General features: G+C 56.5%; 1 protein-coding gene across 1 annotated transcript; it reads left to right on the forward strand.

Moving 5' to 3' along the window:
- The first annotated feature begins 7,085 nt into the window (after positions 1-7,085).
- On the forward strand, positions 7,086-13,977 carry PAX1 (paired box 1). The gene is made up of 6 exons (XM_051792717.1): positions 7,086-7,328; positions 7,431-7,486; positions 9,148-9,872; positions 11,223-11,368; positions 11,617-11,836; positions 13,886-13,977. The coding sequence occupies exons 1-6, from the start codon at positions 7,086-7,088 to the stop codon at positions 13,975-13,977; spliced, it is 1,482 nt and encodes a 493-aa protein (XP_051648677.1).
- The last annotated feature ends 225 nt before the right edge of the window (positions 13,978-14,202 follow it).

The raw sequence follows: 14,202 nt of genomic DNA on the forward strand, positions 1-14,202 counted from the left end.
AGCTCCATTTCCTCTTACTCCTTTTTAATAGGTACCTGATACCCAAAGTACTTCCACATTGGAAAATTTGCCCAGAGATGGGAAATTGCCCGAGATAAGTCCCTCAACAGGAGCTTTTCCACCAGAGCTGGGGCTGAAGAGAGGGAGATTGTGAAGGCTGGGGGGTTGAATGCTTCTTTCTGGGGTCTGCTCCCATTTTGGGGTCCTTCTGGCCCCCAACTCTTTCCCTGGCAGTGTGGGGCTGGCTGGGTACCTCAGATCTGCTCCTGAGGAGGGAAAGCAGCCTCAGCCCGAGAGTCTCCTGCCTGGGAGTTGTTTTTCATGCTCCCATGTCAGTGGGTTTAGGCACCCCCCCCTGCCCCAACGCACACACACGCTCCTTTTTGGGAAGGGAGCAGCCTGTGTGGCAGGAATAAAACATCTGAGGTTGCTTTAAATGTCCCTTGGAGCCAGGCCAGCAGCACAGGCAAGGAAAAGCTGGTAGCTTGTTTTAATTTAATGGTGTTGAAGTGTTCTACTGCAATTAAGCATCTGAAAATTAAACAGAAACAGTCATTAAGTCTGGTGATACAAACCCACCAGACCAGAGAATATAAATTATTTCAAATGGTAAATGCCAGAGCCGTGTTTATGATAGGGATGTTTCCCCTTATTAGCCCTTATCTGTTGTTTTAAGTAAGAGGGACTTAATCCTGAGGAAATTAATCACTGCAGATGTTGGATCTTGTTGCAGGTCACTCCTTTAGCCGGCAGGAAGGTTTGGGAGGGGGAAAATGAATCCCTGGGAGAAGTGGCCAAGGTGACGTTCATCCCTTCGGAGGGTTTCCTGCTCCTGTGCTCTCCCAGTCCCTCCATCCCACCCCCAGTCATCCCAGGGAAACCCGTCTGCTCCCAGCCTGAGCTGCAGGCCGGGGTTTTTGAGCTGTCAGTGCTATTCCCTGGGGATGGTGCTCCCTATTCCTGCATCCTGGCTGCCAGCAGCTGGTCCCTGGGGAGGAATGTGGGGCCATCAGGCTCCTGTAGGACCCACACTGGGTCACTCCCTTGGGGTCTTCCTCCACCCCCTGGGCCAGGCCAGGCCTTTGGAGGAAGGATTTGGGGGAGGAACTGGTGCTGTGATGGCAGCAAGGAGCCAAGTTGGGGAGGCAGAGGTGGAAGGGGGCACGAGGGCGCTGAAAATCCCCCACCTCATGTGGTGGAAAAGACGACTGAGAGGGGACAGACAGGGCAGGGTCCCCAAAGCCACCTGAGCTGCTGGCTGGGCACACCTGGGGGGTTTATCCAGGCAGTGCTGGGAAATCAGGGCTCTGCCTCTGTCTGCAGCCAGATAACACCGACAGACAACCTGGATCCATAAAACTTCCAGCGTGGGCCGTTCCTGCAGTTTCCTTTTACAAGCCTGGCCTCGCTCCGCTGTGAACACCCGCCAGGCTGGGATCAGGTAAGCACAGAAACGCTTGTTTAAATTCCTCATCTTTCAGCAAAAGCAAGACTTAAGCCTGGCTTTAAAGTTAAGCATGTGTTTTAAGTGCATTCCTGAGTGGGGGCTCTCTGAGACCCGTTGACGTGAGCAGGAGGCTCCTCCGCCGGCTTCAGTGGGATTTTCCCTGCCCGAAATGGAGTCCAGATCTCCTGAAATAAATACCCCCGGCTCCGTAGATGGGGGAACCACATGGAGCCTCGTGAATGCTCGTTCCCAGAAAAAGGATCCAGCTTATTCATGTGCCTGCATGATGTGTATTAAATCCTCCTGACATCTCCCACAATTCCAGCAAGCAAATGGGAACCAGAATGGATCCTGTGCCCCGAGAGCGCTCGGCTTGCGGTGCCACTGAATGATTGGCAGGAGCATTGTTTGCGAGCAGCCTTTCCAAATTGAACTTCCATGTGCCCCTGGCCAGTACAAGATGTGAAATTTCGTTCCCATTTTATCCCAGTTGCTGGCCCGGCCATCCACGAGGGCTCCTGGCATGGCACGCTTCCGATAACACACAATAACTCAAATAAATCTCTTTTCCCTGCAGGGGCGGCGCTGGGTGGAGAAGGGAGAATTCCAGCGGGGAGAGCTGTGTTTGCAGCGCCCCCATCCCAGATGTTCCCGTTCCAAGGGCTTGCTGCTCTTCCAGGTAAGCAGCAGAAGCACCTACACTGTTTCATGCCTTATTGAAAGTCCTTTGGAGCTGATCTCATGGATGTGGGTTCCCAGATCCATGCAGGCTCCCTGGGAGATGCCCGGCTTCCCACACGATGGAATCTCCCACTCCATCTGCCCCCAGAGCTCCAGATCGGTGCCATGAATGTATTCTCTCACAGGAGCAAAGTGTCGGGCCTGTTTTCTGGGAAATGTTCAAAAAGAAAGAAGCTGGAGGGTGTTTTTTTCCTCTTTCAAAGCAAACTAACGGAACACTTCCCACCAAACCTGGACCAGAAAGATCAAAACCCACTTTGGCTTTTCCCTGAAATGAAGCTTTTCCAGCCACTTGCTCTTATCTGTGAGTCTGAAAGCCAAAATCTTTTGCATCTCAAAACATTTTTACTCGAACCCACACACCTGCAAAAAAAAAAGAAAAAAGGGAAAAAAAGGACCCATTTTGCTCGAAGGACTTTTTTTTTTTTGTCCTGGAGAAAGACTTTTTGGTGAAAACAACTTATAGGGACATAAATAACTATCTTTTGGTTTATTTTCATTGTCTCCTGCCAGCCCTGCAGATTCAGGGAGGCAGAGCAGTGAAGAGAAGGTATTTTTTGTCTCCTCTCATCTTGAATTTTCCAGGGCCTTGTGCGAGGAGGAGCTGCCAGCACGTGCAGGCAGGAGTGGGAAGCCAAGGGAGCATCACTGGAGCGATGCCTGGAGAAGGGATTCAGGGGCTGAAGGAGCCGGGCAGAGCGGACAAGGCAGCTCTTCACAGCTTTCCCTGCTGTAAATCCCATTTTATATCCCCCGTGTCCCACACGGGGAGAAACAAACAGAGTTTTGCGACCATCACTCAGAGCCTTTATGGTGGTTACGACGTTCTCCGCCGCCCGCCTCGCCCCGGCCCTGCTACCTCCACGCCTTTTCACGCTGGTACGAGTTTCTGCTGGGAAATGATCCCTGAAAAGAGTTTACCTGCCGCTAAATGGCTCCGAACCCCGTTGAAACGCTGCGGAGCCGCTCCGTGAAAAGCCCCCGGCTCGCTGGAACGACCCGCTGAGCGCAGCCCCGAGCCGGTGCCCTCGCCGGGGGCTCTGAAGCCTGGCACCGGCCGGGAAGGGCTGCCGAGGAGGAGACGTGATGCTCGGCACCGTAATTCCTAGGGCTGAATCCGGCACCGAGCATCCCGCAGCAGAACGTTTAACCCCTCGTGTCCCTCAGCGCCGACAGCGCCCAGCCCGACGTCGAGCAAACCCCATGGGGAAGGTCTGTGCTGTGTGAGATGTGTCCTGCCTGCTTGGGGGGGACAAATGAAGGGGGGAGGCAGCGTTGCCTTCCCCCAAAACTGGTGTTGGCATCAGCTCCTGGCTCAGGTGAGACCTCGGCAGCAGGTTGATGGAGCTGGCCAGCAGGGCAGGGTGTTCCTCTGTGAGACAATGGGTTATTTATCCTGATGTACATCCTCTCCTTTCCCCCCACAGTCCCTCTCCAGGACTCCCTTGCGATGAGAAGATCCCACAGAAATCCCTCAGAGGACCATCCTCAGGAGCAGGGGGTGATGTGCTGGATGGATCCGTGCCACAGAGCCCGGCTGGCTTAAGTGTGAGCAAATGTACCCAAATCTCACCCGAAATATTTTCCGGGAGGAGGAGGGGAGTCTCCCTGCTCTTCCCCGGGGCCACCTGCGTGCGGCCGCTCTCCGGACACCCCGTGCCAAGCCCAACAAGCCTCCCGGTGCTATTCCAGCCTGCCTGATGTGTTTTTCCACCAGCACAACCCAGCATCCCGTCCTTTGCCAAGCCTGCGGCCTTCCCGCTCGGCTGCGGCCGGGAGAAATCCATTTCAATAAGAAAACAAAGGGAATAGGTTTAGCAGCCCTTCGGCCCCTCTGCCGGGTGAGCACGTGCGGCGTTTGTTTGCAAAGCTGGGCAGAGGTTAATAAGCTGATCCCGCAAAGATTTACACCTAGGCCGGGGTTTCCATGTGGGCTTAGCGTTAAGCAAGACCTTAATCTAAAGGAAAATATTTGGAGGGAGTTTTGTTTCTCTTTCAGAGCTCTGTAGGACCTGTGAAACGTTCACCGAAGAGAGAGAGGTCGCTGTCTGTCAGGTTGGACTCGACGGCCTTGGGGGTCTTTTCCCACCTAAATGATCCCACGACTCTGTGACCCCGGTGGTATCGAGGGCAGCCGGCCGGGGAGGAGACACGGACTCCACCTGAGAAGGTGCTGGTTGTCCCTCACAGCACCACCAGAGTCACGAGGGCTGCGGGTTCTCAGCACCGCTGGAGCCGGGGCTGGATGAGTGTTTGCAGGAGAGAGGTGGCCATTCCCACAGGGAATGCTGTGCAGGACGCCCCCACCGTGTCGGAAAGGCGGGAGGGAGAGGAAGGACCCCGAGGGCAGAGGCTGAGCCGTGTCTTTTTGCCACGTTGGGTGCGGGATCGTGGCTTCCGCGGCGGTTTGACCCCAAGCCCTCCCAAATCCAGAGGCTGCTCCTGCCGGACGGTCCCTCGCACGCGGCTCGCAGATGTCGGTGAGCGGGGTCGAGACTTTGCAAGGAACAACTCTCAGCTGTCCCCTTCCCTCGAGCCCCCGGCAGCCGGGGCACACAGTCCTTGTCTTCCAGCCCTCTGCGTACCCTTAAAGCTGACATTGCTTCCTATCCCTCCCAAAAGACTTTGTAGTTTTAAGATTTCAGTACCTGGAGAGGAAAGGGGATGGTCTGTGACCGGGCACCTCCAGAGCTGGAGGGAGACAGGCGGGTCCGGGCTGAGCTGAACACCCTCCCACTCCTTGCGCGCTGCTCGGGGCACGAAAAGAGATTTCAAATCCACGCAGAGAGACTTTCGAGTGATCTGAAATGGTTCCGAGATAGAAAACCGGGATAAAAAGAAGGGCGGGATAGATCCACGCAATTTATTTCATTTTCAACGCTCTGAGTTGCCCCCAGATCTGCAGTGTTTCACGCGAGGATTTTTTTACGTTAATGATCCAGGATCTCACTCTCGCTTTCCCGTTATGAGTCTGTGATCAAAAACCCGTAGTGTTTAGGGGGAAAAAAAAAGCCCAAACCGAAAAAATCTGGGCGAGTTTGGTGTGGTTTTTTTTCCCCCGTGTGGATTTGAGGAGCCTTCTGGCAGGGGTGTATTTTACAGGGCAAAATTGCTTTTGACAAACAAAACTGAGTTAGTATTAATTACCTCGACCTGTGGCCTTTACCAGCCTGAAAGAGATAATTACCCAAAACGTCTCAGAAGGAGCTTCGGAAAAGGATTTTATTTTGTTTAAGCTCTCAAACCCTCTTCCTCAGAGAATAGAAAGCCTTTTTGGGGGGCACGGCAGCAGGGTCATCCAACTCCCCGCATTTCGCCCGTGCCAGAAGGCTGGAGAAAAAAAAATATTGTCGGAATTAATTTCGTGTTCCCTCTGACACACAAAGCACAGGCTCAGCCGCTGAGATAATATTGCACTTGCTGGACGGTTTTCGGTGTGTCTGATCCCACAGCGACAGGATTTTCCAATTTGGATTGATGCTGTCGGAAAACAAGCTCCATAAACTCCTCTAAGAGCCCCAGCATTCCTGAATCGGTAATGAATTACAGTCAATAATATAATATCGTAGTCTAGTATGGTAGGGTTAGTTAATAATACAACAGAATCATATAATAATATAACAATATAATATATCATGGCGTTACTATATACCAGTATTATCTATTAAAAGGTAACAGTATTATAATATGATACCATAAATAATGGAGAATAAATGCTGGTGAAACACACAGGAACTATAACCTTTAACTATACTAATCACCAGCTGCTGCAGTAGAGGAATATCCTCGATATTTCTATCCAATATCCTTGATATTTCTATCAAATAGCCCTGATATTTCTCTTTTTTTATATTAAAAAAAAGCTTTTGGAGCTTCCCGTTCCGCAGCGGATCCGGATTTTTATTCAGCAAAACGAACGGTGCAGAATGGCACCTCTGTCACACGAGGCACAAAAACGCGCACAAACGCCCGGCTGCTTTGGCAAAAAATTGGCAAAACAAGTGGGTTTTAAATGTATTTTCAGGTCGGACCGTGCTCGCGGCGCTGGTGCTGGAGAGGATGGTGAGAGGAGCGGGGAAGGAGGAGGTGGAGAAGGTAGAGAGGAGCCGGAGCGAACGGACACCATCTCGGGGAAGGCTGGTGGGGGCTCGGCCGGAGGGAGCAGGTTTGGGGGGCCCGGGCAGCCCCCGGCGCTGCCCCTGGAGCTCCGCAGGGCGCTGAGCACCCCGGGGAGCGTCTGCAGCGTGTTATTAATAGGGATCCCCCCCCAGTCCGCCTCTCACCTGAGCCGGCCACCACCCACCCGCTCTGCTTCCCCTTTCTCTTTTTCTTTTCCTCTCTTTCTTTTCCCTTTCCTTTTAATTTCTTCCATTTTTTTCTCTATTTTTGTCCTTGTTCTTTTTCCTTCTCTTAATTTTTAATTTTCTTAGTTATTTCATTTTTTTAAAATCTTCCTTTTCCTTTTGCCTTTTCCCTCTTTATTTTCCTCAATCTTCTACCTCTTTTTCCTTCTTCCCCCCCCCCCTTCTTCGTTTTCTTTTTCTTCTCATTTTCCTCCTCCTTCTACTTTTCTTCCTTCGTTTTCTTTTCCTCATTCTTTTCCTTCTCTATTTCCTTCCCGTTTTCCTCTCCCGCCTTTCCATCCCCGCTATGTCCAGGGACACATTCCCGCAGGGGCCGGATCTCGACCATCCCAGCCCCTCGTCCTGCCCGGCAGCCCCGGGTAGAGCCGCGGGGGGATGCGGGGAGCAGGTGGAGGGGCCGCCCCGGGGGGAATCGCTTCCCGGGGGGATATTTTCCTTGGAAAAGCCTCCCCCGGCGCCTCATCCCCAGGGAGCAGGGGTGCGGGGCTGGCTGCGGCCGCGGGGGTGCGCGGGGTCCCGCCGCCCCGTCGGAGATGGTGCAGCGCCCGGGCTCCTCCGAGTGGAGTTCCCGGGGGAAAAGGCTCCTCCGAAGGTGGGAAGGGACCCCCGCGCTCACGGAAAAAAACGTCCCGTGGGATCACCAGGGCCAGGAGAACCACCCCTGCCTTCCCCGGCCGCCGTTCGATCGCCGGCTCCCCGCGGGCTGCGGGGGCCGCTCCGCCGGGCTGAGAACGGAGAACTCATCGCACGGGACCCCCCCCGGGGGCTGCAACCGGGTGAGTACCGGGGGGGGTGAGGCCATCACGGGACGCCCACCCCCCTGCGACGCTCAGCTCCCGTTTAATCGATCCGCTCCCTTTTCCCGGCCCTTTTTCCAGCGCTCGGGCGGCACCGTCTGCCGCGACCCCCGCGTGGGTTCAACCCCGCGCGTCGGGTGGGTGGGGAGCAGAGGAGGGGGCGCCCGAGCGGGTACCCCCGGGAGGCTTCCCCCGTGCCCGCCCGCGCGTGGGTGCCGTTTGTGGGGATGTCGGCGCTGCCGGGGGCGAGCCCGGCTCCGGGGTGGTGGGCGCTGCCCCCCCGCCGGCCCCCCTTTAAACCCCACCGCGGAGCGGCCTCTCCACGCCGCTGCCCCCGCCGGGCACGCCCCTCGCCCCCCACCCTTCCAGTCGTTTGCGGGGAAACACTCACGGTCTTCCCACCGACCTCTCCTTGGGGAGGGGACAGAAATCCGCAGGAATGTCCCGAGCAGTCGCCCCATCCCCGAGGCTGCTCCCGGGCGTTATTTTTTTTTTTTTGAGGGGGGAAAAAAAAAAGGCGGATTTCACCGCTGGGTGGGCGGCAGCGTGTCCGCAGGGGAGCCCCCCCCGGGCAGGGCTCCGTGGGTGCCCTCGCCCCTCAAAGCACGACCCTGCCCTGGCGGAGCCCCCCGCGCTGCCCCCGCCCGGGGGTCCCGTCGGGGCTGGAGGCGGGGCAGGTGCGTGTCCGCGTCCCGCGTGGGAACAGCGCGGGGAGGGACCCGCGGGGACCCTCACGCCTTAAGGGGGGGGGCGTTGGGACCCCCGCGGCGAACCCCGCTCCGCCTTCCCGCGGCTCGGGGGTGTGCGGGGCGACGCGCGGGGGGGTCCCGCGGGGGTGGCGGGGCTCGGGCCCCGAGGGGGCGGGCAGAGGGTACCGGCCCCCCCGTCCCTCCTCGCCGCGGCCATTTAGGAGCGGGCGGGAGCCAATGGGCGGCGGCGCCGCCGCCGTGACGGCCGGGATTGACGTGATTCCCACGTCAAATTGATCCCGAGGAGCGGCGGGGGCTCCCCGCGAGCGGGGAACCGGCCCGGCGCCGCCAGGACCCCCCGGCCGCCGGCTCCCCGCCGCCCCCGCCGCCCCCCGGGCTCTCTATGCTGGGCCGGGCGCTGCCCCCTCCCCGGGCGGAGCGGCGCGACCCCCGCGCCGGGCGATGGGTGAGTGCGGGCGGCTCCGAGAGGGCTCCGGGACGGCTCCGCCGGGCTCTCGGCAGAGCCGGAGGAGGGCACCGGGCAGGGGGGAGGCGGCGGGAGGTGGTCCGGCCCGGAGGGTCTCGGCCCGCGGCGCCGGGGCCGGCACGACGTGCCCGGCCGGGAGGGCTCCGGGTCCCCCGTTCTCCCCGCTCCTCCCTTCGCTTTCGCTCTGCTCTCTGCTTGCGGCTCTTTCTGCCGTTCTCACTCTTACGCCTTTTCTCTGTCTTTTTAGTTTTGTTCCGCTCTCCTTTTTTCTGTCCTTTTTTTCCCCTTCTCGTTTCTGTTTTCTCTTTTTCTCTCACGTTTCCCCATGTCTTCTCCCCCCTTCTTTTTTACTGTCTCTCTGACCTTATTTTTTCTGTCCCTATTTCTCCTTTTTCTCTCTGTTTTCCTCTTTTTTTTCCTCCTCTACCTTCTCCTTTCCTCTCTGCTTTTTTCCTCCTTCTCTCTTTCCCTTTTCTTCCCTTCTTCCCTTCCCTTTCTCCCTCCTTCCCTTTTCCTTTCTCTTCCCTTCCCTTTCTTTCCTTCCCTTTTTTTTTCCCCTTTCCCTTTTCCTTTCTCTTCCCGTTTTCCGTTTTCCCCCTTCTCTTTCTCCTTCCCGCGGCAGCCCCGTCCCGCTCGCTGTCCGGGCATCCCACGGGCACCACAACGGCGCGCCCCCGTCCCATGCCATGCCATGCCATCCATACCATGCCGTGCGGTGCCACGCCACCCCTGCCCTTCCCGCAGAGCACACGTACGGGGAGGTGAACCAGCTGGGCGGCGTGTTCGTGAACGGGCGGCCGCTGCCCAACGCCATCCGGCTGCGCATCGTGGAGCTGGCGCAGCTCGGGATCCGGCCCTGCGACATCAGCCGCCAGCTCCGCGTGTCCCACGGCTGCGTCAGCAAGATCCTGGCCCGGTACCACGAGACGGGCTCCATCCTGCCCGGGGCCATCGGCGGCAGCAAGCCGCGGGTCACCACCCCCGCCGTGGTCAAGCACATCCGCGACTACAAGCAGGGCGACCCGGGCATCTTCGCCTGGGAGATCCGCGACCGGCTGCTCGCCGACGGCGTGTGCGACAAGTACAACGTGCCCTCGGTCAGCTCCATCAGCCGCATCCTGCGCAACAAGATCGGCGGGCTCGCCCCGCCCGGCCCCCCGCCCGCGCTGCCCTGCGGCCACATCTACCAGTACCCGTACCCCGGCCCCGCCGCCCCGCCGCCCGCCAAGGCCACCGGGCACCCGGCCGCGCCCCTCGGGGCACCCCCCGTCGGGCTGCCCCGCTCCTGGCCCTCGGCGCACTCCGTCACCAACATCCTGGGCATCCGCACCTTCGTGGAGCAGGCGGGTGGGTACCACCGGCCCCGGGCTCGCCCCCGCCCCGCCCGGCCCGCGGCAGTTTCGCTTCCCCCCTCCCGTCCCCGTTTTTATTTTTTTTTGTCTTTATTATTATCATTATTATTATTATTTTGTCTGTTTGTTGGGTTTTTTTTTTTGGCTTGGTTTGGTCGATTTTTTTATTTGCTTCGAGGTTTTTGTGGGTTTCTATTTCTTTTTTAGTTTTTTTTTTTTTTTTTCGCGGGTTTTGTTCGGTTCGTGCTTTTTGGCCTGTTTTGCGCTTTTTTTGTTAGTTTCGGGTATTTTTTTATTAGTGTCGTGCCTTTTTGCCTGTTCCGTGACTTTTTGTTGTTTCGTGCTCTTTTGCTTGTTTCGTTCTTTTTTTTATTTGTTTCAGTTTTTTTGGTTCATTTCGGTTTCGGTTTTTTGTTTGTTTGTTTCCTTTCTGGTTTTATTATTATTATTATTATTATTATTATTATTATTATTATTTGTTTTGTTTGTTCAGTATATTTTGCTTTCTTTCTTTTTTTTTTTTTTTTTTTTTTTGATCCGAGGGCCACCCCCCGCTCCATCAGCCCGTCGGGGCGGCGGCGGGGCCAGATGCGGCCTCGGCTCAGCCACATCTTGAACTTTTTATGAAAAATGTGGAAAATATTTTCGTGGGGATGATAGATTGCCGACCGCAAATTCGGAGCCCTGAATTTCCCTTCGCAAAGGGGAATATATATATATGTATAATAAATACATATATATGGAATGGGGGTAAAAAGGGGGAGGGAAAAAAACAGAGGAGGGGGAAAGGAGAAGACAAGGCACCTCGGACCGGCCTGCGGGATATCCCCGGGAAATCGTCCCGGTTTTGGGGCTCCGGGAGCAGCGGCAGCGCCGAGCCCCTCCGACTCCGGGGAGGGGACACGGGACGTGGCAGGGGAGTGCGGGTCCTTTTATCCTTCCAAAAGCCCGAGTAAATCAACCGCATGCGTTTTGCCCCGTGCAATCATTTATCCTTAAAATTCCGATGTCAGTTTTATAAATCTCCTTCGTCAGAAGAGAAATTGGGCCCCCTAAATTACCGGGGGCTTGGAATTGCGGGGGGGGGGGGGGGGGATAGGGATGGAGAGGCTGGTTTAGGGGGGACACCACAGCCTCTCCTCACGGTGTGCTACCCAATTTCAGTCCAGGGGACCGTGTCCCGGGATGCTGGAGGGCGCTGGGAGGGAATGCGAATTCCTGTGCCCCCTTCTCCACGGGTTTATGCAACCGGGCATTTGTAAACCCGGGATTTCCCCCTCTTTCAGCCCAAAAACCTGCTCGGGCCGGGCCCGGCGGGTTCGAGGGCTGACGCTTTGCTCCCCAGGGGCTCTGGCTGGCACAGAAGGGGCTGCCTACCCCCCCAAAATGGAAGAGTGGCCCAGCGTGAACAGGACGGGCTTCCCCGCCCCGGGCCAGGCGGTCAACGGGCTCGACAAGGCGGCCATGGAGGGGGACATCAAATACCCGCAGGTGACTGCTGGGGGGGCAGCGGGGGACCGGGGGGACAGGGAGAGGACGGGGTGGGCATTAGTGGGGCAGGAAGAGGGGCAGGGAAGAATAAGGCAGGGGGGCAGGGAGGGGACAGGGAAGGGGTAGATTTCCCACCGCCCCCATTCCCCCTCCGCCCTGCCCCCGTCTCCCTGAGGGGGACCCCGACCCCCAGAGCCGGGCGGGCTGTTCTGAACCCCCCCCCTCCCCAACTTTGTGCCTGTCCCCAGCCCGGCCCGGGGCTCTCCTCGATGGGCACCTTCCTGCCGGCCTGCGCCTACCCCCCCTCCACCCAGCCCGGCGTCTACGGCGGCTCCCCCGGCGGCTACATCGGCCCGGGCCCCCCCTGGCAGCCGCAGGGGACCCCCCTGGCCCACCACGGCCACGGCGTGACCGTCCACGGCGGCGACCTGCCCGCGGCCATGGCGTTCAAGCAGCCCGGGAGGGAAGGTGAGCGGGGGGGACAGCGCGGGGGGACCCCCGGGGGAGCTGCGGGAGGACCGGCCGGGGGGGGCTCGGGGAGCGGGAGAGGGGCGGGACGGGGGGTGAGGGGCTGGGGAGGGTCCCTCCACCTGAGCCCCCCCTGAATTCCGGTGGTCCCCGTCCAGCCCCTCCAGCCTGAGTCGGCACATCCCGGTTATAAACTGGAAATCGTTTTTCCTGCCCGTTGGCGCTCGCTGGGAACAGCCAGGGAAGCGGGAAGGTTCGGGGCGAACCCCGCGCTGTCCATCCCCCCCGGAATGTCGGGGTGCGGCGGGACAGAGCAGGAGCCTTTTCCCCACATCTCCCCCTGAATGAACAGGTCGGGAGCCTTGGAATGACGCAGAAAGGCAGAAGTCTTGACTGGGAATTCTTAATTCCTAGTAATTAGCCATTAATTATTAAGTCGCAGCAATTATTTAACGATTTATGAATAATTACTAATTATTATAAGTAACTCTTATTTTATTTAATTTGTTCCCAGAACTAATAATTGAACGCTCCCCCAAGAATCCCAAGGGAACAATTTGAGGCTGTTTAATGGGGCGGTTCTTTTGTCTCCTGTTAATTATTTCGTCTCATTTATGGAGCTCTGTTTCCTCGATGGGCGGATTCGTTTTTAATATCCCGATTTTTCCGCCCTGGGTATAAAATCCCCATCGATATTTTTGGCCTTTTCCGGCGGTATTAGACTTTCTATTATTTTAATTAATTTGTAATTAATTCCTCACTTATTAGTCAATTTTCATGTAGTTTTTCTGGGATTTTAATATTTTATTGGTTTGGTTTGGTTTTCTACCTTTTGGCGTTTCTTCCTCGTTCAATCTGTTGTGAGTAATCAAGGGGTGAGAACATATAATTTAAATCGATTATTTAAAGGGGGGGAAAAAAAGAGGGAGAAACAGAGAGCGAGAAAGCAATTGAAAGGAAGGAAAAGGAATAAAAGAAAATGAGGAAAAAAAAGGAGAAAAAAAAAAAGGAAAGAAAAAAAGGATATAAAACGACCAAAGGCAGAAATCCGACCTGTGCACACTTAGTGTATTTTTGAGGTATTTTAAGTGACTTGTAGCCCCGAGTTTTCTGATTTGCCGATTTTTAAGCTGTTGTACCCAAAGGCTCAGAGAGTTTTCTAAACGTTTGTGGGGTTTTGTTTTTCCCTGTGTTTTTAAAATTTATTTTCTCTTTCAAAACTTTTTTTTTTTTTTTTAATATTCATTTCGAACCGGTTTTCTGGTTCTGCGACTTATTCGAGATATCCCAAATATTGGATTATCCGGCAAAAAGCCTCCCCCCGCTCTGCCCCGAGCAGGGGACTGGAGGAGAAAGGGCGGTCGCCCCGTGGGATGGGCTGAGGGGGGTCCTGGCCCCCCAAACCTGCAGCGAGAGCAGAGAGCGGGGAAAGGATGGAAAGAAGGAATGAAAAGAGCGGCAGACAAACCCAGCCGGGCAATTTCCACCTTGTCATTCCAGACCTTTTCCGAATTCACAGATTTTCCCTGAGAACTCCCCCTGCTCATGGCAGGGATGAATATCCCCCTCTCCGAAGGCAGCGGGTGGGTGGGGAGGGGGATTCCCGCCGCCTGGGCCAGGCTTGGGCGGAGCTGGGGCTGGGATGAAGCTCAGCAGGAGTGTCACTGCCACTGGGATGGTGTGACGGTCCCTTCCCCTCCCCGGCGCAGGCGGCACAGTCCTCTCCCAGGGCACTCCAGCTTTAGGGAAGTGTATGGGATGTGTTCTGTGAGTGGCTGGGACTGGCGTGGGTCCCCTCCCCAGGTAAATCCCTGGCAATGCCATTACCACTGCCACTGGGGGAAGAATTCCCCTTTCCCCTCTCTGTTTCCCCTGGGTACAGGGAGCCTGGCAGCCCCTTTCCAAAGGGGTGCCTTTCCCAGTGGCTGGATGAGGAGCCCTGTGGGGCAGAACTGCTCTTGGGGGGCTCTTGGAGGAGGTTCTACCTGCTCAGAGTCCATCAATCCCCCGCCTTGTTGTCTGGTTTTTCCCTCTCCACCTTTCTTGCAGTTGTGGACAGAAAACCCACCAGCCCTGTGGGGAAACCTCCGGACCCTCTAAACACCATCCATGGACTCTCTATCCCAACCTCCTCGTCCTAGAGCCCTGGAGCAGCTGCCGAGAGAGAGGGACTCTTGGAATAAGCACCTGCAAACTGTAACTGAAGCCTGAAGTGCCATCGAGCTGTGCCCAGAGTGCCACAGCCACCGCGGGGATGAGGAGACAGCCTGGGTAGTGAGAGGTGACTTTCTCCCGTGGCAAATCCTGGTCAGGACATTCCCAGAGTGACACCTTACCTCCATTGGATTGGAAAGGGGTGACAGACA

Source organism: Manacus candei, unplaced genomic scaffold (genome assembly GCF_025592945.1).
Source record: "Manacus candei isolate 608988 ecotype Guabito, Panama unplaced genomic scaffold, ASM2559294v1 h1tg000035l, whole genome shotgun sequence".
Lineage (NCBI taxonomy): Eukaryota > Metazoa > Chordata > Aves > Passeriformes > Pipridae > Manacus > Manacus candei.